Here is a 23,754-nt window from a genome sequence, read left to right as displayed (position 1 = left end):
CATAGGCACATGGGTTTGTGGCTGTGGATCCTGATGCATGTCTAGAATATAGTACTAATATAATAATATAGTATTTACATAGTACTTTGGCTGTGTTGTAAGTGAGCAGTATCAGTGATTGCACAAGCATACTGTAACACCTACCCAGGCTTGACAGTATATCTAAAAGTACAAATCCTTTTTATCAACTTTTGGTGCTTCTGATGTACAATATTAAAAAGCTTCTGATTAAGTGTGCTAAACCAGGCAAAAGCAAAAAATATATGTTTTAGTAGGGCTAAATGTCAATGTATACATCTAGAAACAAAGGCTGTAGGCCATACTGACATCATGGGGAACTCTATCCTGGGAAACAGGGACTCTGAAAAAGATTTGGGGGTCATGATGGATAATCTGCTGAACACGAGTTCCCAGTGCAACACTGTGGCCAAAACAGCTAATGTAATCCTTAGATGTATAAACAGGGGAATCTTCAGTAGGAGTAGAGAGGTTATTTTACTTCTATATTTGGCCCTGGTATGACCACTGCTCGAATTCCGTATCAAATTCTGGTGCCCACAATTCAAGAAAGATGTTGATAAATTGGAGACGATTCAGAGAAGAGCCATGAGAAAGATTAAAGGATTAGAAAACATGCTTTATAATGACAGACTCAAGGAGCTCAATCTATTTATCTTAGCAAAGAGAAGGTTAAGGAGCGACTTGATTATAGTCTATAAGTACCTACATGGTAAACAAATATTCAAAATAGACTTTTCAGTCTAACAGAAAAAGGTATAACATGATCCAATGGCTGGAAGTTGAATCTAGACAGATTCAGACTGGAAATAAGGCATATATTTTTAACACAGAGTAACAAAATCTTTGGAACAACTTACAAAGGAACATGGTGGATTCTCCATCACTGGCAATTTTTAAATCAAGATTGGAAGTTTTTGTAAAAGCTCTGCTGTAGGAATTATTTTGGGGAAGTTCTATTTTGGATCAGACAAAATGATCCCAATGGTCCCTTCTGGCCTTGGAATCTACCAATTATGGTTCTACTGTGTAATTGTTATTTTGCAATAAAAAAGTCTGAATACTGGTATTTCAGTATACAGATAGTAAAGCAAGGATTCATTCATTTGCTATTTAATACAATATTTCCTTGAAAGTTATTAAAATTGCTTTTCCTTTTTAAGACTAGATGTTCCAATAGCAGAAAAATTTACTAAGTTCTCTGTTACAAAGTGAACAAAATACGAAGTTCTTGTTTTAATAACACCTTTGAATCTCCTACTCATCTTTCTTCTACACATCAAAATAAGCCAATACTTATTTGATGTTTCCCTGCACTATTGACTTTCTAGCTCCAAAAGTGACTTCTACCATATTTTGATATATTTTTGAAAGATTCCCATCTTTGAAATCTATAGTAGTCTAAAAGGCAAATTTTGCTGTGACACTAGTAATAAAGATTTCACATAATGGTAGTGACACTTTCATAAAGCTATTGAGGGAGCAGAAATGTACTGGCGGTCAAATTACTCCAGCAGAAATATGTAGTAAAACTTGAATGTTTACTAGGAAAAGGTTTGTGTTGCTTCAATATACACAGGGTATTTCAATGGACGTAAGCCCATGTAAGAAGAGGTACCCTAATTGTTTATTATTTTTAGATAACTGAATATTATTTCTATTTTAGGTTGGATGTCATAAAACACTGATAATATTTACAGTCATCTTTACATGCTTATTTTTCATAAAATGAAACTGCCAAAGTAAAATGGCTTTAATTTTTAAAAACACTAAACAGGTTGTAGTTGTTGCATAAATTTTCAAAGTTCAGTATGCTACAAAATCAATCAAGCCTGCTATAAAGGGAGCTATGTGAATATGGGGCACGTACATGGGGCTGGGGGGTGGAGAGAGGAAGGCAATCAGAAATAGAATGTGGATCCTTTCAACTCTAGTTCTTTAATTTAAAATCCAGACCAAGCTGGTAGCGGCCAAGAGCTGTTACAATCAGATATTTGTTTGGTGCCAGTTATGAAATGAGCTAGTGATCACAATTCAGTTCTAAGAAGATGTGTATGCATCATTAAGTCACTACAACTGACTTCTTCAGGGGTAGTCTCAATACAGAGGCCAAGAATTAAATGGAAATGAAGACTGAACTGCCCCCTCACTCCTAAAGCTAGTGATGTTGGGAGTTTTCTGTTTTGGTCCCATATCTGGAACATTTCATAAGCATTACATTAACCCCAGTAAGATGAATAAAATCCTGTTTTCCTACCTTCCCATATTGTTCCCACCACACACGATTTGAGTAGAGCATTAGATATGGTAACAGTCCTGATAGAAAGCAATATTTTAAAGTGCTCTTCTATATTCTTCAGCAAAATCTAAAATAAAAGGAATCATTCAAGAAAAGATCACTCTTCAGGCTATAAACTAAAGTGACAGAGGGGTTGTTCAGTTACCCTAAATAAATTTCACACTGCTAAATGAATGAATACATACTTTTGGCTATGCTGAGCCAGGATTAGAAGCAAATCTGTGGCTAGCACCCAATGAAAAGTTAATATAAGGTGTCTCAGCACCTTCTGCACAACATAACTTTTGACTCATTTGAAGGGCCTGGTAGCCAGATCACAAAGTTAATAGACCAGACTTCTTCTCAAAGGCAGGGAAATTCATTAGCTGCAGAGATTAATAATCTGCATCTGGCCTTGATTCAGTTTACAGACCTTAACCTTGTGTTTACTCTCAAGCAAACTTCTCTCACTCCCTTGGCCTTCCTTTTGTAGAGCTGTCAAGTCACGATGCTGAGATGAGGGTTCAGAATGTTAGAGGCAGCAGGGACTCTCTCTCTCTCCGGCTTTTCTGAAGCTTTACAAGGAGCTGAAACCCAGGAGGTGCTGTCCTGGGCCCTGCTGCTGCATTACTTCTCCTCTCCTTCCACTTGTACGTCTGGAAGGCAGAAACTGGAAGTAATTGTACCTGCCCAGGCACTGTTACAAGGAAAGTGCTGGGGATCAGACACATTCTGCTCATTAAGATCCTAGGTTTCAGAGTAACAGCCGTGTTAGTCTGTATTCGCAAAAAGAAAAGGAGGACTTGTGGCACCTTAGAGACTAACCAATTTATTTGAGCATTTTATTTGAGCTTATGCTCAAATAAATTGGTTAGTCTCTAAGGTGCCACAAGTACTCCTTTTCTTATTAAGATCCTAGAGTGTCTACTCACACCCAAATCCTATAGTTTGATTCAGCCTGAATCTACAATCTATCAGAGAGACCTGCCCTCCCACCAGGCCATACTCCCATCCATCAAGAACTAGGGCAACTAGATAGACCACCCTCATAATTCCTCACAGAACTCTCCCAGCTGCACCAGAACACCAAGCCCAAATGACTAACCCTGAATCCGTTCCCATTTCCTCCCTGACCTTCGCATCTGTACACACACACACACACACACACACCCCCCCCCCCATACTTACACACATGCATACACAGATCAGTTAAGTCGCCCTTCTTTCCTATAAGATTTGGCTAGATGAACCTTCTCCTCTCCTCCTGCTCCACCCAGACGCTAGGTCCCTCTTCCCACCCTCAGAACTGTCTGAAGGCCCTGCAAGCAACCCTACAATGGACAGGCCATCTAAAGAGTTTCCTCACATTACAGATCCTGAGAAGATTAAGACAGACCCCTGGCACCCAACTCCTCCAGCAGAACAAGAGTGACAATGAGTTCATTCGCTATGCAAGAATATACAATGGTGCAGTAAACTGCTCAAAAACCATCCCAGCCAATGGGCCCTGCTACCAGCTAGATACATGCTTCTGCCTGCAGCACTTCTTCAATCTCTTCTGCCTTTAGGGTGGAGGGAGATGTGTGCATGACACATTCCTCTCCTGGGAAACATACCATTAAACAAACTATAAAATACCCCACTGCCATCTATGCCCCCAAGGTACACCTCCAATTTCCACTAAGAGGCCATATAAAAACAGATTTCAGAGTAACAGCCGTGTTAGTCTGTATTCGCAAAAAGAAAAGGAGTACTTGTGGCACCTTAGAGACTAACCAATTTATTTGAGGTTAGTCTCTAAGGTGCCACAAGTACTCCTTTTCTTTTTATAAAAACAGAGAGATTCACCCCCACCATCAGAGCCTCTCTCACCTGCCAGGCCCCCATACCATGTGGCAGTATAAGGAGTGGGGGCTAGAGAGAGAAACTAGTGGCTTCACCTACCCTCCAGCAAAGAGATGCACCAGGCTGCGTCTCTGGCTCATCCTCTCTCATGCTTGGTCCCTGCGGACAGGAGGTGATGGGCTGCCAGGTCCCTCACTGCTGCTGAGCGCAGAGCTGTCCAGAGCGAACCCACCCCTGCTGCCCCCGGCCACAGATGACGGCAGCCGGGGTTGCTGCGTCCTCCCGCGGCTGCAGCCACAGCAAACCAGGGGCCTGGACTTCTGAACACGCAGCTGGGCCCAACATGAACAGACACCGCCGCTGGCCCGGGCGGCAGGACGTGACATCGCCGCCCAGCTCCAACGGCCCCGTTCACATGACCAGCGCCGCAGCACTGGGAGGGGAGAGGCGGCTGGAGAGAAGCGGTGCAGACAGACGAGTTAACTCAGCCTCCTCCACATTCAGAAGAGGGGAGGGAAAGGAAAGGGTGGATCCCGGCCAGGGGGAGGTGGAAAAGGGGTTGCCGTCGGGTGTCCCCTGGGGGAGATTTCTTAGCATCGGTGGGAGAGGGATTTCCGGGAGGGAGGCTGTTATCTAGCAGAGGCGGGGGGAGGTGTGTGTGTGTGTGGGGGGGGGTTGATCCTACCTTTGCAGCCTCCCCACCACCCCTAATGCTCCCTGCGGATGCAGCAAGAGGCGAGCAGCCAGCAGGGAAAGGTGGGTCCTCTTTCAGGGAAGGGCAGAAGAGTTTCCTCCCCTGGGAGTGATAAGAAAAGCGGGTTTCCCTTCGTGGAGGGGCAGGAGACGCTGCGGTCTCCGTTTGAAGGTCTCAGAGACCCAGGTGGTCTCCGTTTTGTGACAGCCCCTCCCCGGAACGAACGGGAGCGGAACTAATGGAGGGACCGAGCCTGGCTCTGCGGGGGTGGGCGCTGATGCTGTCCCGGCTCGGCGTCTGGTCCCCCTGGGCCCGGAGAGAGCGGCAGAGACTGGGAGGGGCGGGGCGGGCTAGGAGTGAGCAGGATCCGGAGCTGAGGCAGCCACACCGTGGTGGAGAGGGGAGAGAAAATGCAGCGGGCTCAGGCCACCTGCACGGCCGCCGGCTAGGGCCTGGGGACTCCGGGCAGCGGCTGGGGTTTGCGGGGAAGGAGAGAGGAACCCGCTCGCTTGCAGAATAAGAGCTGAGCCGCCTTACAGGAAAGAGCGAGGTGAGAGAAAGTCTTTAACCCTGGTACCTGCGCAAGCAATACCAGCCTCGGCCCAGACACCCGCTTGCCCGTCTAGCTACCTCTGCAAGACATTGCCCGAAAGTGCCGGGCTACCTCGCACCATGCCAGCAGCGTTCCGCACTGCAAACAGCCCCTGCATCCATGCAGCGCAGATACCTCCCCCTGAAACCCCGCCGCCGCCCCAAGACACCCTCTGACATCCCCGCTCGCCAGTTTCCACCTACAGTGCCCTGAAACCCCATTCCCTCCCCCCAAGCTGCCCTCTGCATGTTCACGGTCCTCATCCTAACCCTCCCTCCGCGTCGCGCACGGCAGCCAGCCATCTCACTCACCCCAAAGGCCAACCACGTCACTCTCAGCCCAAGCATCTCGATCCTTTGCCCGCACCCCCCCCCCCCCAGGAGAGAATTAGTCGAGACACCCCCCAGCAGATCATTCCCTAGTCCCTACAGGGATCCTGCAGACACTGCAGTGCGTGGCCTCCTCCCATCCACCCTCCAGGCAAGCGTCCCTGCCGCCACTACCCACGCCCTGCAATCACCTCGGCCCTCCACAGCGAGGGCTGTAGAGACCCAACCACGTACCTTCTCCAAAGAGCAAAGGAGGATTTGCCCCGCCAGCAACCCCACCCCAGCGGCTGCACCAGGCTGCAGATCTGGAAGCCATTTCCCTGGTGGCTGCAGCAATGAGGAGTCGCGGGGAGAGGTGCTGCTTTGCATGTCCGGGCCTCGCCGACACTTAGGAACGGGGAAACATCTCCCACAAAGGGGATCTCCCTGAGAAACGCTAGCGAATTGCTTGTCCCCCTACCTCCTTCTATTCCTTGACAGGCCCCATTTCCCCCAAACCTCTCCCCGGCTAATCACATTACAAAGGCTCTGCACATGCACACGCCAATGGGGCACGAGGTGAGGCCGAAGTAATCATTAGCGGCTGCACCTACCCTCCAGCAAACAGATGCACCAGGGTGTCTCTCTGGCTCATTCTCTCATTCTCGTCCGCGGCAAACGGGAAGGAGGGAGGGAGGTGACGGGCGCTTCCGCTCTGCTCTCTGCCAGTTCACTCCTCTGGGCACTGAATGAGCAGACACGGAGTCAGAGCTGCCGCCAAGCGCCGACTCCTGCCCTCCTCCCGCGGAGAGAACAGCAGCCTGGATCACAGCTGCTGCCGAATCCTCCGGCGGCGGCGGCGGCAACCTCCCGCAGCAAAGCCAGTGCCCCCACAGGCCTTCGCTTATGAATATGAAACTAGGCCCAACATAAACAGACACTGCCATTGGCCCACGGGAGGATGTGACATCACCGCCCAGGCCCAGCTCAGCAGGCGCCTTTCACCTGAGGAGGGACTCGCAAATTCTTCAATGAAAGAGCTAAGGGTGGTGGGGAGGAGGCTGGGCTGTCCGGAGAGGGAGCGTGGAGAAGAGAGGGATGTGAGGACACAGTGTATAACTAATGGACAGCTTAATGCAATGGCATGCTCCTGTAAAGCATACACGATCTCCTAGAACGCCATACGGCATAGGGGATAGCATATTGCTATCATGCGGTATTTTACAGCATGCAATACAGTACGTCAGCATACCATTCATCATGGGAAATAATGTGTCCCTATAGTATGTTATCTACAGTATGGGAGAAGGCATATCACTATTGTACAGTTCTGTCTATGCCAGGGGTGGGCAAACTACAGCTGGGGGGCCGCATCCAGCCCTTCAGATGTCTTAATCTGGCCCTCCAGTTCTTGCTGGGGAGCGGATCCGGGGGTTGTCCTGCTCCATGTGTGCTGTAGCTCTGCACGGCTCCCAGAAGCAGAGGCATGTCCCCCACTCCGGCTCCTATGCATAGGGGCGGCCAGGGAGCTCTGCACATTGCCCCCACCCCAAGTGCCACCCCCACAGGTCCCATTGGCTGGGAATTGCAGTCAATGGGAGCTGCAGGGGCAGTGGCTGTGGATGGGGCAGCATGCAGAGTTGCCTGGCTGCACCTCTGCGTAAGAGCCAGACGGGGGACATGCCACTGCTTCCAGGAGCTACTTTAGGTAAGCATTGCCTGGAACCTGCACCCCTGATCCTCTCCCATTCTCTGAACCCCTCAGTCCCAGCACAGAGCACCCTCCTGCACCCCCAACCCCTCATCCCCAGCTGCACCCCAGAGCCCGCACCCCCAGCTGGAGCCCCCACCCTTCCCACACACCCCAACCCACTGCCCCAGCCCAGAGCCCCCTCCTGCACCCTGAACTCCTCATTTCTGGCCCCACCCAAGAGCCTGCACCCCCATCTGGAGCCCTAACCCCCTCCCACAACCCAACACCCAATTACGTGAGCATTCATGGCCCACCATACAATCTCTATTCCCAGATGTGGCCCTTGGGCCAAAAAGTTTGCCCACCCCGATCTGTGCTGTGTGAGATAGTATCATCACTATTATATGGTATCCTTTTGATAATAAGATTATGTATCACTGTCACGTGGTACCATATAGCATAGAAGACAGTAGATCACTATTATACAGTACCCTATGACATGCATAATAACATGACTGTATGATAACATTTGGCATGTGATATAACGTCTCACTCGACCGTGAAGAACTGCAAGCTGAAGTGGTATGGCCTGGAGCAGCGAACCGCAGCCACTGGGAGCCGTGATCGGCTGAACCTGCAGACGCAGCAGATAAACAAACTGGCCCAGCCCGGCAGGGGCTTTCCCTGCACAAGCGGCTTTACAAGTTTGGGAACCACTGTAATAAGCAAACTCTATCCATATCAGCTATAAAGGAAATGCATATAATTATGACAATGGTACAACTTTGAAATGCATATTTATCACAATAGTAGAGCCAAAGTAAATACTGCTCACCTATGACTAATCTCAAAATTTAAACACAATACAAAATCCTTCTGAAAAAGCAACATTAAGGTATACACAAATTACACATATTCATCAGTTTAAAATGCAAGGCTATACATACATAATTTCCCATATTTGATAGTTATACACTTTTCCTATTAAACTACATGGAGAACATATGATGAGGATGAGAAGTTTGGGTTTGATGTGGAAGGCATGAGTAAGCCAGTGGACTGATTCAAAGAGGAAAGTGAAAGGGTGGGAAATGAAGATGGTTGAAACAATAGCATTTAAGATGCAGAAAGACAGAAGTTGCAGGAGTTGAGACAAAAGATGACTTGGACAATTTTTTTACAAATTATATAGCACGATATAATATATTTTTACTGTATACAGCATATGGGGAAATAGAACAATGTCTCTCAAGATGGGACAGCGTGAAAATGAGGGAGATTTGAAATTTCTTATTGAAACACACAGCTAAATCTTTCATAACAAAATGGCAAGACTTTCAAAAGTACCTTAAAATTAAACCCATTGAGAGAGTTTTTCTTCTCCAGATGAGTAAGTCTTGGCAGGTCTAGAGGCAGGAGGGGATCATGTGGAGTTTGGCATTAGGTGTCTAACAAGAAAAGATAATTACATTTGCTGAGAATAATAACAGTTAAATTTATTTGGGATTATTTGAAAAGTGTTTTCATTCATTAGTGATTTTATTAAATGCTGCACGAAGGATCTATTCTCCAAGGTCACATGAGTTCAAGTTTTTCCATCTACAGTTAGTTAGGAGGAACAGAAGATGGTTTTCAAAGGGCCATGTGACATTGACCATTGAGCACATATCCCAAGGAATTCAAAAGAAGATTAAAAAACTAGGAAGGCATGACAAAGACTTTTTTGCTCAATGCTGCCTCTTCTTAGATGAAGTGAGCTGTAGCTCATGAAAGCTTATGCTCAAATAAATTGGTTAGTCGCTAAGGTGCCACAAGTACTCCTTTTCTTTTTGCGAATACAGACTAACATGGCTGTTACTCTGAAAGCTCTTCTTAGATGAACTCCTAAACTGGAAACAGATAGTTGCATGTGGTACTGAATGTGGGAGACACTGACAAATTAAAAATTATTAAGTGATGTGAATGTTTCTTGAAAGAATTGTAAGTAGGGGTGTTCAAAATTTTTCCATGGAAACTCTTTGACAGAAAAATTGGGTCTTTGACTAAACATTTTTTCATATAAAGTGTCTGTCTATGTTGCACAGAAATTTTTCATCCAAAACCTGAACATTTGGATTCAAAATGGTGCTGCATGCCTTAGGTTCCCATTCTCCTCAATGGGCAGGGTTGTCTGGCTGGACTGCATCCCTCATGATCCCCCACAACAATGGATTCCTATGATGCACTCCCACCCCTCATAACGAAGGTGAGAGTGATGCATCCTGGGAGATGTGATCTAGTCAGAGAGAACAGCACACAGAGGAGAATGATAGCATAAGGCACCAGAACTACAACTCCGGTGAAGCACTGCAGCACCATTTTGGATTGAACTATTTGGGTTTTCAACTGAATATTTTTGTTTTTGATATCTCTCCAAAAAGCTAAAATTTTCCACATTAAATATAAATGAAAAAAAAATTATGTTGACATTTTCTGTGGGGAATAAAACACTATTTTTCAGCCAGCTCTATTTGTAAATTTATTTTAAGATCTATTGAGGTAAAATATTTAGGACTATTTGACCCTAACACTTACTAAAACCCTTTAACCGGCTCACAGTCCTAATCTGTCCTTATTTTTGATGCAGGCTGCATCTCACCGACACTCCTACCAGTACCTAACTAGCAGGTTTTTACTTCTGGGTCCTTTAAGAGTCATCTGCATATAGCTAGCCCCTTCCTATCCTCCTATGTATAATGAAAATCCTGGGTATGGGAGGAGAGCAGTAGCCTAGTCTTTGTGAACATATGTATGCATGGATGATGGAACTGAAGGTGGAGGCAAAGGGAAAGGAGAAGGCAGTCTGTGTCTTTCTAGTACTTATTTATAGGCCCCTCCTCACCATAGTAACAGAGTGAATTATATAAAATAGGGAAATAAAGTAACTTCCCTGAAAGTAAACATGAAGTCAGCGTGAGACCAGAAAATCTAACAGAGGCAGTTCATTCTGGTTTACCATACCCCTCACTAACCTGCCAACCTTTGTAAGGTGTGTTCCCCCCACACTTACTATTAAACCTGGCTAACCCTCCTGCTGAGTCTTATATCTGGATATCAGGATTCTCAAGCAATTCCAGAAGATGACTCTTTGGGCCGTATTTGTCTCTTGCAGTGGAGTAAATGAGGAGTTAGGTAACTGAAGCCAGAAGAGTTTCATTGGTGTAAAAAATTGTGAGAGAAAACTAGTCCCTTTGTTCCCATGTTCTCTAGGTTGAAAGCTTTCAGAATTCCACCTGCTTCTCCCCTTTGCTGGACTTTTCTCTTGCAGCCTCTGACCAGAAGCCAGTTTTGTGTCTGTCCCTAACTTAGCCAGCAACTTTTCTGTCCTGCTAACAGAAGAGAAAGCATAGAAGAAACACTCTTTCAGTTGCTTCCATCTTTCTCATGGATCCAGGTAGAGCTGGCTAGTTTTTATTGCTCTTCTCTGGCAGTTACAGACTTTAAGGTCAGAAGGGATCATCATGATCATCTAGTCTGACCTCCTGCACATAGCAGGCCAGAGTACCTCACCCACCCAGCGTGGGATAATAGCATGTTTCTCCATTCAGCAAAATTCATGCTGCTCTTGTCTACAGACTCTCTTTTATTTTGTTTGGTTTCATAAAGACTATGTGGGCCCATGGCATTCTGTGCTGGTGCTTCGTAATCTTTCTCTTTGTGTGGTTACAGAGCATCCTCACTTGCTGATTGGGTAGTGGTTTCAGATGTGCCAACTCATAACAAAAGACACGACTTCTAAGTAAAATTAAACCTCACTCATGATCTTGGGGTAGAATTCTCAAATGTCAGAATTTATTTTTTCCAGCAAGTGGCTGAAAAAAAATCCTGACATTTGAGAGTTGTTTTGCAAGATCATGAGTAAGGCTTAATTTTACTTAGGGCTTGTCTACACTGGGAAGTTTCTGCACAGTAAAGCAGCTTTTTGCGCTCAAACTGCGGAAGTGTACACATTGCCAAGCCACTTTGTGCGCAGAAACTCCTCAGTTGCAGCGCTGCAAAAAAAATCACCTCGACGAGACTCGTAAGGCTATTTGCACAGAGGCTCCAGCACTCTATTGCCAGTGTAGACACTTGATTGCCTTCTGTGCTGTAATTGGCCTCCGGAGCTGTCCCATGCTGCCTCAGGTGACTGCTCTGCTCATTGTTTTGAACTTGGCTGCCCTGGAGACATGCGCCCCTCCCCTTTCAAAGCACCATTTCTGACAGCCCTTGGGTGCTGTGCTGATCTGCTCCGGGACACAAAGTAAACCATTAATGTGGAATGCTCATGCTGTTGAACAAAAGAGGTGGTGGGGGGGGAGGGGATGGGTGAGAGAGAGAGAGAGAGATTGCTGTGCAGAGAGCCCAGGGAGGGAGGCGGGGGCTGAAGGGGTTTTTCCCTCCCCCTGCCTCAGGACTGGTTGATTCCTGCTGCTATCTGAACTTACAAGACAGCATGCTGACACACTGTCCCCCAAAACACACTGTCTCTCTCCCCCACTCCATACAACACACACAATCCCTGTCACATACTCTCTCCCCCCCCGCCCCCGCCCCACTTCAGTTGTAAAGCAGCTGACAATGTAGTAGGATGCCAATGGTGCAATGGGATTAGGAAACCTGTATCGTGTGACGCTGTGCCTACCCCATGAGGCCTTGCAAACGCTTCCCAAAGTGCCCTGTGGCCAGTTGCACAGTGGAATAGCTACCACAACGCACTGCTGTCACTGCCGTGGCAAGAGCTGCTAATGTGGATGTGCTCCAGTGTCACAAGGGGAATAGTGTGGACATGCAACAGCAGTTTAATTCTAGCATTTTAATAAAAGTGGTATAACTTGCGGCACAGAAACTTGCCAGTGTAGACATACCCTTAGAAATCAGTCAGCCAGTCCAAGGGTGGCTGGGATTCCTGCTGTACTAGAAAGGTAAGTTTCTAGCCTGTGTGGTTGCAGAGGAAAGGTTGAAAATGTGACCTGAAAGCACATTTAAAGGCTTAGAAACCAGAAGGGAAATAAAGAGAACCCATATTTCATTTTTAAAAATCCCTCATGATTTTTAGGGCAATCATATCTGACTCATGATTTTCCAACAGAAAGGGTTGGCAACATTGCTTGCACAAACTAAAAAAAGACCACACTAGGTGGAAAAGAGGGGAGAAGATGCCTCCAAATGTGAAGCACGGACTTATTGTAATCATGGCTTTGCTTACCATTGCATGAAACATTCTTTCCAAAATATCCTTTGCTATCTTTTGCCAACCCCCAAGGTTAGCCGTTTCCCTTTGTAATAATATTTATATTAAATAACCTATTTAAAAAGAGAAATATTTAACATTCTCAGACAACCCGCTTATCTAAGTGACACAGTATTCCTTTCCCTGGTCAGACACACACAAACATTATATTTGTTTCCTCCAACTGATTAGTTTGAGTTTACTGAAGGTTTGATTCTGAACTATTTTAATCCATTTCTCTTTGCATCTATAAAATTCCTCTGCTTCTGGGATAAAATCGTTTATCCCTGTCAAGTTTTAGGAGTGAGGGAAGTTTAAATTCTCCATTAGTGTTAAATTCTGATGTGGGGTGGGTGGATAAATTCCTGTCTCTGTATGAGGAGGTATACAATTAATCTTTCAGTCTTTGACAGACCCTTGGGAGTGCTGGAGTTAACCTCAGACTCTGGGGAATGCTGGGGTTAATCCTTCAATTCCTGCCAGGATAAGACATGGGAGGACTAATCCCTATCTTTGAAAGGCTCTTGCGGTCAATGGGTTATCCCTTCAGTCTCTAACAGACTCTTAAGAACATAAGAATGGCCATAATGGTCAAACCAAAGGTCCATCTAGGCCAGTATCCTGTCTTCTGGCAGTGGTCAATGCCAGGTGCTTCTGAGGGAATGAACAGAACAGGTAATCATCGAGTGATCCATCACCTGTCACACAGTCCCAGCTTCTTGTGAGGGGGTCTTCTTTACACTAAGTTTCCACTAAGTTAATAAACTCACTCCCTTTCTTGTTCACAGCCCCTGGGGTGAAATCCAGGCCCCAGTGAAGCCAATGGCAAAACTCCCAGTGACTTCCGTGGGGCCAGGACTTCACCAATGGTCTTTCCTCCCTTCTCACATGATTGCTGATTCCCTGCCCTCATTAGCTCTTATTGGCAGGGGCTGTGGTAAGGAAGCCCCTAATTACTCCATTTCCCTGGTTCTCCTTTATTTCTTTCCAACTGCCATGAAATCTTTAGGACTCAGCATTCTGTCCATCTCTTAACAAGGCTTCTCTTTCTTTTTAAATTTATTAAAATGCTGTTTATTAGAGATTATTACAAATAAACGCTTCATACATATACAGTATTCTCTAGCTCCTTCTCTTCTTCCCCCTCTTCAGATGATTCTCACCTGTAGTTTGCCTCTTGCTCCATCTCTTCTGAGTACCAGTGCCAATCAACAAGCAGATGAGATCTCATAAAATGGTCCATTTTGCAACCAGTTTATTCAGGACTGAATAATGTATGTGTGGAATTAAGATTTATGAAGACTCGTGATTCAAGCCTAAGAAGATATTTTTAAAAATAATGAGAAGAGTAAAGGAAGTGTTTTAAGATAATTTGGAAGAAGAATGGATGAAAGGAAACTATTCATGAAATTATGGGCTATAACTTAATTTTCTCCCCTATTGAAATTATTTTTATTTCCAGAAATCCAGCCATTTGACTTGGAATGTCACCAGATTGTTTTTCAATCCATGTATTATCTGCTCAGGATATGGTTTCTCAACCCATATATAAACCAATCCTTGAGCATAGACAGACTGCACACTATGAGGGCTATCCTACCCCAAAATGTGTGTGATCTCCCCTATGCTCTGCAGAGCTGAGGCTCTGTAACTCAGTTTCGTACAGATACCAAGGAGATGCTGCATGGAGAGAGGAATGATTGAGTGAGAGAGGGGAACAACTAACAAGTTGGAGTTAGAGATGCATATCAAGTGGAGTTTACCAAAGAAAGCTTATCCATCAGTTTGTGGGGAGGGCAGAATTGCTGAGGGCACAGATGCATGCAATTGACCCTGACCTTCTGAAAATCACCAGAGAGTTTGGGAGGCCACTGTAGGACTTGGGAGGTTAGTTTTCTCAGCCTGTTCGGCAGGGGATCAAAGCTCACCCCCTGCAAAGGAGCAATTGGAGAGACATTCCATAAGGGCATCATCACAGTTTTCCTTTCTCTAAATTCTGTCTTACGTTTTATTGGAGATTGAGACAATCCATCCCATTATTGCAGCCACCCACAGTATTTAGCAACAGTGTTTTCATGCATGTTATTGCTATTACACCCACTTCTTGTCTGAATGAGACAGATTTTAGTTGCAAGATGTCATGCAGTAACATGAAGTTATCACAATATCCTGGAACAAGAATCACTCTTCCCACTCACTTCTCCATTATTTATAGTATTTGAGCAGAAATGCCCAAAGGGTATGCCCTGCATCACAGTTAGCTGTTGACTTCTCCAATCACCCGTTGAACAACCTAGCCAGAGACCAATGCATCGGATGTCATCATCATCATGTTCCCATTACCTCTCTGGTGTTTAGGGCAGCAACAAAGCTCCTCCACTCCTGTCTGTTTCGGCAAGTCTTTCAATGGTTCCCCAGCTGTGCCCCAGGTTTTTCAGCTAGACTTCCACAGCTCTTCACCATGTTGTTTTCAGGCAGTCTCATTTTCACTTGCCTTCAGGTGTCCATCTTCTTGCTCCTCCAGTGATGGAATCAGTTTCCATCCGAAGCACATGGCCAATCCATTTCCAGTGCCTCCTGGCAATGATGGTGATCATATCCTCTTGGCTGCACTGTGTCAATAGATCTTGGTTTGAGATTGTTCTGGGCCAAAAGATATGAAGGATTTTTCTGTGGCAGGTTGGATGGAATGAAGACAGTTTGGATAGGTCATACTTTCTCATTCCCCAGCATTCTGCACTATAATGTAATGTTGAAAGCACGCAGCGCTGATAAATCTTGAGTTTGATTTTGGTTTTGTATGTTGATAATTTCCAGACTGTATTTAAGCCCCGGAAGGTGTTCCTGGCTTTATTGATTTTGTCCCGGATGTCCTGGCTTCTTCCACTGTCCTGGCTGATGGTGCTGCCAAGTATGTGAATGTTTCTACATTGGTAAGAACATAATCCTCTGTCCATATTGGTAATGGTGAAGCAATATTAAAGGTCATGGTAGCTGTCTTATTGCGGTTGATTTTCAGTCCAATTTGCTGGCTGAATGCGTTGTCAAGTTGTTGTTTTCTGTATATGGTATTGGATATGTGATAGGAGAGCGAGATCATCTGCAAAGTCCAGGTCTTCAAGGGATGAGAAAGATGTCCATTTAATGTCTCTTGGCATGTCTTCTGTTGTACGCTGCATTACCCCGTTGATGGCAATGTTAAAGAGGATTGCAGACATGACACACCCCTGATGTACTCCTGTTTTGACATAAAAACTGAGCTCACTGTCATCAACACCGCATGTAAAGTTGAAATAAAAGCTTTTGATGATGTTGATAAACGGAGAGGGATTCCATATGCCCACAGAATGTGCCATAGGCTGGTCCCGTGAATGCTATCAAAAGCCTTCTCAAAGTCTATGACATTTATGTAGAGTTGCTGTTGCCATTCTAAGTACTGTTCTATTATGTTTCACAGAGTGAAGATCTGGTCTGTTCATCCACAGAAAACCAGCTTGCTCTTTTCTGAGAACGCTATCGACTGCCTCTGATATGTGCTGAACTATGATCTGACACAATACTGTGCTTGGCACAGATAAAAGTGTGATACCACACCAATTATTACCATCACTGAGGGTTCCTTTCTTTGATATCTTCACTATATCCCTATTGGTCCACTCATCTGACCCTTTTTCCCTTTCCTACACTGGTGTAAATAGAGGGGCCAGGATAAATGCTGCTAACTCAGGATTTATCTTGAACAATTCTGCATTCAAGTTATCCTTGCCAGGAACTTTCCCATTTTTTAAGGATTTGATGGCTTGAATGATCTCTTCCTTAGTTAGGGTGTCTGTGTTGATATCAAGATCTTCTTCTGCCTCCTGGATGTTTGCTTCCTCTTTAGCTGGCTCCCGGTTCAGCAATTCTTTGAAATGTTCTGTCCAGCACATTTATTGTTCTTTATCAGTTGTTAGTAGGTGGTCTTCTTTGTCCCTGATGAGAGTATTTGTTGGTGTCTGCCGTTTACCACTGATAAGCCGCATCATTTTATAGGTGGTTCGTCGTTCACCACGAGCAGCTGCATCCTCTGCTTGTGTTGCCAGATTGTCAATATAATGCTGTTTGACCTCCCAGTGTGCCTTGCTATACTACTCGCTGTATTTTTCCTTTAGTTTCTGGGATTTTGTGTCTAAAACTTTTTTCTTCATGGCTCATCTGCTTTCTATGGCATTCCAGATGCTGGGTGTAATCCACTCCTTCCTTCTCTTCTAGACAGGCTTCACGGCTCTGTTTATAAATTCCTGCTACTTTGTCCCACTTCTTGTTGATCTCCTCATCTGCATTCCCCTCCTCTTCCTCAAAGTCCGCAAGTGCTTGAAATCTGTTCTTTAACTGCAGAACAAAGGCTTTCTGTATTTCAGGGGACTTTAGTTTTTCAATGTTGTAACATCTATGTCCCTTGTTTGGTGGACCCACATTTCTCAGTTTTAGCTTGACGGAGGCTGGTGGTCATTGCCAACATCTGGACCCCTTCTCACTTTCACATCTGTCAGTGAGCATTGCCATTTGTCATTGATCATGATATGATCCATCTGGTTCTTATCTCTGGCACTTGGAGAACACCATGTGTGCTTGTGAATTTTACGATGTTGTAATAGGGTTCTGCCGATGACTAGGTCATTCATATTACAGAAATCAACAAGCCTCTCTCCGTTTTCATTCATGATGCCATACCCATGTCCTCCCATTGCTCTGTTGTTGTTTGTGTTGTCCTTACCGACCTTGGCATTCAGGTCTCCCATGACGAGAGTTAGGTCGTGGCGCGGTACTTTCTTGAACTCCATCTGTAATATAAGGTAGAATTTGTCCATTACTTCTTCATCATTGCCATTTGTTGGAACATGGCACTGAATCAGGGTGATATTATAATGTTTCCCTTTCAGTCCGGCTCTCATAAGTCTATTGCTGATGGACTTCCATTCAAACAGGGAATGCTCCACTCCCTTCTTCAAATAGCATCGGATGTACTATACTTTAAATGTATAAAATATAATTAGATATCATTTAGAACAATGAAGGGGCTTGAAGGCTTCTGCCCTTCTGCTTATTGGTGAAATTAACAGCTAGAGCTCATTCCCACCTGAACTGAGTATTATATTAGTTAATAATTGGGTTGGCTATATTAATGGTAGAATTGAAAAGCACAGAGTGAACACTTATTTGTAATTTATAAATTTAACGAACTGAATTGTTAAAATATGGTCTTCTGCAAGTAGGTATAGTATATTGTTACTGTTAAAAGAAGAGTTATTCTGTAGTTATGGACTGATACTCAGGTGACTTGAGTTCAGTTCCCAGCTCTACCACAAGCTTCCTTTGTGACTTCAGGCAAATCACTTAGTCCCAGAGCCTCAATGGAAGTTAGGAGCCTAAATACCTTTGAGGAGCTGAGCCTTAATCTCTCTAGCTCAGATCCTTAAAGGTACTGAGATGCTTAACTCCCATTACCACAATTCCCTACCTATATTTGGGAAATAATAATACATCCTTTCTCTTATTTCTTGTTTGTCGTGTGTATTTAAACGCTAAAATCTTGGCGGCAGGGACTGCCTCTTTCTGTGTGTGCATTCAGGAACAATGTGAATTTGACGATATTGCTGTTGACTCTGAGGGCTTGTCTGCACTGCTGCTTGCGTCAATGTAACTTATGTCGCTCTGTGGTGTGAAAAAGCCACCCCCTGAGTGACGCAAGTTACATCGACTTACAGCAGTGTTCTGTTGGCATAGCGCATCTTCACCTGATGTGCTACAGCGGTGTGCCGATGTCGCAAAGTAGTGTAGACTAGCCCTAAGTATGTTATACTGTGCTACTTGGAGTTTGAGTAATAAGCATACATTTATCAATTCCTATGCAGAGATTGTCAGTTTCTTGCCAGAATAGTAAAAACAGGGGTTTTCTTCAATTTTTAGGTGTAAATGAGGCCATCTGGAGAGAGGTGATATTATCTTTGAAGGCATAGTAAACTTGATCCAAACAGGTTTTTGTCTTTAAAAAAATATTTTGCTGCTGTTTCAATCAAAAGGGGGCCTGATAGTGAGAACAGTGTGTTGCACTCTATAACATATAGTCTTACCTGTCCCTTCTGTCCACTAATGTGAACATGGAGCTCTGTAATGAGGGGTAAACCAAGAAGTTTTAGATATGTAAGTATAACAGTCAGGAGGAGGTTGGTCTGTAAATAAGAGCCCTTCTCCTTGCTTGGTGTCCTCTGCCTTGGGTGAGAAATCCAGATTTCTGCAGAAGTGTTGGGATTATACAACTATAATTATATCAACATAGGTGACTCAGCAGGGCAGTTTTCTGTTGCTAGGAGTCTGACATATTTTTAGCTACTGATTTGGAGACAGAGTAAAACTGTTGAAAATAATGACGTTTAGCTGATATATCCAGTGTATGTGTGTGTACATGTATGTGTATTATACTAAATATACAGTATATCAAGACTAGAAAAGGGCCAAATGAACGTTTGTGCCACTCAGGGATAAAACATATTTTGTAATGCATGCTTAAGTAAATCTAAAGAGGTCCAGGAATAATTTAGCCCAGTGTGTGATGATGATTTCAAAACATAATCTGAGGATCAACAGTAGTTCATGGAGCTCTTCCTAGTGAACCACAGAATTTAACATTTTGATGAACAAGGCTTGAGGATTTTGGAGGGAAGAAGAGGATCTTTTTTCATATGATGCATAGAATGAAATACTTGGAGAACTACTGGTTTAACCTAATTAAAGGCTTCCATTTATCTCAGAACTCACTCTCTGAGTCATAATGTGATCTCTATGATTTTCTGACACTGTTTTACAAAACTGGGTAAATGTTTTTATCCCCCTTTCACAGATGGGTAAACTGAAACACACCAATTTTAAAAGGTCATCAGACAAGTCAATGGCAGAGATAGGAACAAACCCAAATCTCCTGATTCCCTGCCTGGAATCCTGTCTACACTGCCTTCCTGGTTTGTCTCCCTGATGTCTGCTGGGGAGGGAAGGAAGCTCCTCAAAAACTGTGTTAAATCTTTTCAAAAAATCTTCTGAGTGTTTTTACTTGTGAACTATGTTAAAGGACTTTGCTTTTACCTCTGTGTGTAGAAGTCTCTCACATGTTCCAGCATTCTGACTGCCTGGGGGGACAGGAGAGAGAGACTGCAAGTTATTTAAACAGAATATAAGGTAGATGGTAAGTAGCCCTCAGTAATGGAAACATTCACAAGACTAGCAATGAGCTTAACCAAAGTTATGAAACTGGTTTTTAAAATCTAGGTAGTGTGAGGATCTGGTTATCAACTGTCTCAGGTCAAGAATAACAGAATCCTTTCTCAGATCAAGGTAGTATAAATTACAAATGTTTCTTAGAGGACTAACATTGTCATTAGGACTCTCTGGAATTCTGAAACTTGTGAGACTTGCATTCTGTATGAATAAACAAACTAATTTTGTTTGTGATGGTGTTCCTCAGAAAAATTCTGGGTATTTGCCAACTATTCCCATCTTTGTCCTCCCTCCCCACCCTCCCGCCCCCGCCCATTTCATCAGTTTGTTTTCTTTTTTCAACTGGCAGTAGTGAGCAGGTTAAGTGTGTGTGTGATTGGGGTTAGAGTTAACCTATAAGCTTACATAACCAAGCACTGGTCATACCTAAAGATAAGATTATGTCTGGAGGTCATGGATTCCGTGACTTTTAGAGACGTCTGTGACATTTTCTGCTTCAGCTTCAGCCCCATGCCCTGGGGCGGTGGGGCCAAAGCTGCCAGCCACCAGAGGTGGCAGGGGCCCTGGAGATCCGAGCTGCCACAAACTGGTCACAGGCTTCCATTAATTTTTGCTTATTGCCCGTGACCTGTCAGTGACTTTTACTAAAAATAACCATGACAAAATCTTAACCTTAGTCATACCCTAGCCTCACTTGCTTCAGAAATGTTCTTTGATCAATGGTACATCTAATTTGTATTAGGGCTAAAACCATGCTTGCCAAACTCCATTTGAAAATGGATTTGGCCCCATCCACAATGACTTTATCTTAAAGCATGTTTTAACCTCAGTGTAAGTTCCCAAACTGCAGCTCATGAAGCACTTGATGGTAGTCCGTGTGGAAATTTCACATAATCCTGGCTCTTCCTCCTTGTTTCCACCTACTAAATTACATTAAAAGACAACTAAAAATACATTAAGTGCTGTTGCCCCTTGACCCAAGTGGCTAGCCATTATTTGGGGCCTTGCCAGGTTGCTTTTGCTAAGAGGAGAAATTGATGATGGAGTCAGATGTTTCTTTATGCATTCCTGTTTATTTATATAAATGTACACAAAGTCCTGTTTCACTTAACACAGTAGGAATTAACACCAGCACAGCAGACATTTTCTTTGCTCACGATTTTCAAGCCTGCTTTTCCAGCCAGAACTGTGCCCCAAGGAGCTCTGTCTTTGCTACCTCTCAGAACCATTATAACAGTTGTTTCTCTGGCTGTCTCATTGCTTTCTCCTTCTAGCAAACACAAACACATACAGCTGCAAGCCGGTCAATGCTTCAGTCTCTGCATTTTCAATTAATCAATAACCCTCTGGAGTTAGTTCTTGCTCAGGCCTTCCCAGGTGGTCTCGTGTCTTTGGCAGTGGCTTTTATTGTTTCAACTATCTTACTCCATAAAGGAACTTAATTACTTCTTCCTTTCCCCCCTGAATTAAGAATGGCTAACACATTAACGAGGACTAACTACAGAAAAAAGACCCGTTTGATGACAGCCATTAAATCTTCCACCATAGCAGCACTTTCCTAATGTTCCGTTTCCATGTCAGCAATTGTAGTTGCAACAGGAATGTTATGTGATCATGAATGGAAGAGGCAGTCTGGGTATTTATAAATGGGAGGTGATCTGTGAAATCATGGATGTCCACAAGACACTTAACATGGTCCACATTATTGAAAAGTTTAAGAAACCGTTCTGTATGAAGGTTATGCTTCCTGCCTTATAGTCAGCCTTTACTGTAATACTAACCAACCTTCGGAGGGGCTAAGAATTGCTTCACTGTAAATATTTTTGATTACACAGTTCAGAATTATTGGGCGCTTTGCCCTCCCCATTTTAGTTCAACCATGAATATTCTCTGTATCCTATTTATTTAAAATGTTGTGTTATTAAGTGGACACCAGCTTTTCTAGGGCCCCATTACGTACTTCGTAGGTCTGAAGATAGGAATTACCCTGACATTGAACAACTCTATACATGAGCAGCCCTGAATTTGGATGGCCAATCAGAAAATTGAAATGCGAAGCTTGGTGGGCCTATCTAATCACTAACTAACAGGAAGAAAGTTTCATACCATTTTTTCCAGACCCACTACCACAAATAAAAATGATTTTATGGTAAATAGTAATGATTCCAGTAATATTAGTGTTAGTACAAATTAACATTGGACCAGCAAATACTAAAGAGGGAATCCTTCTCACCTTTTACCCACTCCTGAGTACAGGTGACAGTTGCTAATACCTTGCTGCTCCCATGGTGCACTAAATGTGTGGGTTAATATTAACTTCCAGTGCAGGTCTTGTGACTCCCTCCCTGGAAGAGGAATTCCCGAGTGTGTGGGGGTGGGGCTAGAGTTCCTTCTTCTGTAGCATGTCTGAGAAGAGAGAAAGGAGCTTGCTGACACTGTTGTAGGCTGGGAAGGTGATCCTCATTCTTAATGAGTGAACTAAGGTCCTATTTAAAAGAGGCTTTGCTCCTCTCAAGAGAACTAGCTAGGAGGATCTGTCATCTGTTATACAAGTTTTCGATACCCAGATGTGAGGCTTGAAAGGTCTGGGAGATGAGCAAAACTGTGTGTGTGTGTGTGTGTGTTTGTGTGAGAAACTGCTCATTTTTCTTCACGATAAATGTACAAAAATGCAGTGAAAAAACAAGTTCAGCACAATTCATGGATCTGAATTTCAGAAAAATTAAACTACTTTTCAAACCCAATTGTGAGGTGAGTCATCTCTCCTTAAATCTTACTGACAGCAGTCTTTGGTAGAGGAGAGACCCTTAGAATTCCCTGCTAAGAATGCACTCTTTGTCCTTTCAAAACAATGAACTTTCAGTCATATCTGGATATTATCTTAATTTTACTCTGTCATGTGAGCAGAAGTAGCAATCAATTATCGGATAACAGATCAGAGTCTATATGTGATTGTATAACTTGCATGTGCTTCAAATATCTCCAAATAGAAAACAAATGTTCTTAAAGCACAGCCAGAATTCAACAATATACTGCAGTGTGCATACCATATTAATTTAATTATTCAGTTATGTACTGAGTTATGTTATGCAAAGGTTAATAGGAGAAGAGCTTGATTCATTGTTTGCTATCATATTTTCTTTGTAGTAGAATACAAGTCAGAAATTATTAAATGTACATGGATACAGCTTTACGTGAAGTGTAGGGCAAAAGGGAATGGTTGCTCTATTGTAACTTCTGGTCTCTTTTACTTCTGCCGTTTAGTTTTTTAATTTAAGAAAAGTAATAATTCATATAAACCAGGTTCTGATTAGAGCGTTCCATCCATCCATCCTTACAAGGGAAAGAAGACACTGTAAAATAAAGACGTGACATACAGCAGTACAGGTGGGAGACCGGGCCAAGATTTTCAGAAGTGACTTGTGGTTTCGAGTGTCACAATTAGCGGTTGCCTAACTGGAGATTCCTTAGAGGAGCCTAATTTTCAGAAACTTATGTGTATCCACCCTCTGAAAAATAGTTTCCTAAAAGGTGTGTCCAATCAGGCACTCAAAATATTGAGGCACTCTAAATTTCTAATTATATAATCCTTGTTCCTGGCCCCAGTCAATTGACATGGCTGAGGGCTACAAAAAAATGACCCTCTTGTCACATGAAAGTTGTGAGTATTCACTGACTTCAGAGGCTATTGTTATACACAAAGAATAAAAAGGAGTCTTTTCAAATACAGCTCCAGTATGTCAGCCCACATACGCCGCACTTTGGGTAGAGCTGGTTGGAAAGTTTCCAGTGGAACAGTTGTCCAATCAGAAAGTGTTTGGTTT

At 43.8% G+C, this 23,754-nt stretch overlaps 1 protein-coding gene across 1 annotated transcript in view; it reads right to left on the bottom strand.

Annotated features, from left to right (window-relative positions):
- Nucleotides 1-4,527, bottom strand: part of SLC25A36 (solute carrier family 25 member 36) — a 62,968-nt gene extending 58,441 nt beyond the window's left edge. Inside the window, 1 exon segment of the mRNA XM_077826040.1 lies at nt 4,241-4,527. Coding sequence (XP_077682166.1) covers nt 4,241-4,527 — 287 coding nt within the window.
- Nucleotides 4,528-23,754: the final 19,227 nt, after the last annotated feature.

The sequence above is a fragment of the Eretmochelys imbricata genome, chromosome 9, assembly GCF_965152235.1.
Source record: "Eretmochelys imbricata isolate rEreImb1 chromosome 9, rEreImb1.hap1, whole genome shotgun sequence".
NCBI classification, from domain to species: domain Eukaryota; kingdom Metazoa; phylum Chordata; order Testudines; family Cheloniidae; genus Eretmochelys; species Eretmochelys imbricata.
The sequence above is the reverse complement of the archived record's forward strand: the minus strand, read 5'-3'. Positions and strand labels throughout refer to the sequence as shown.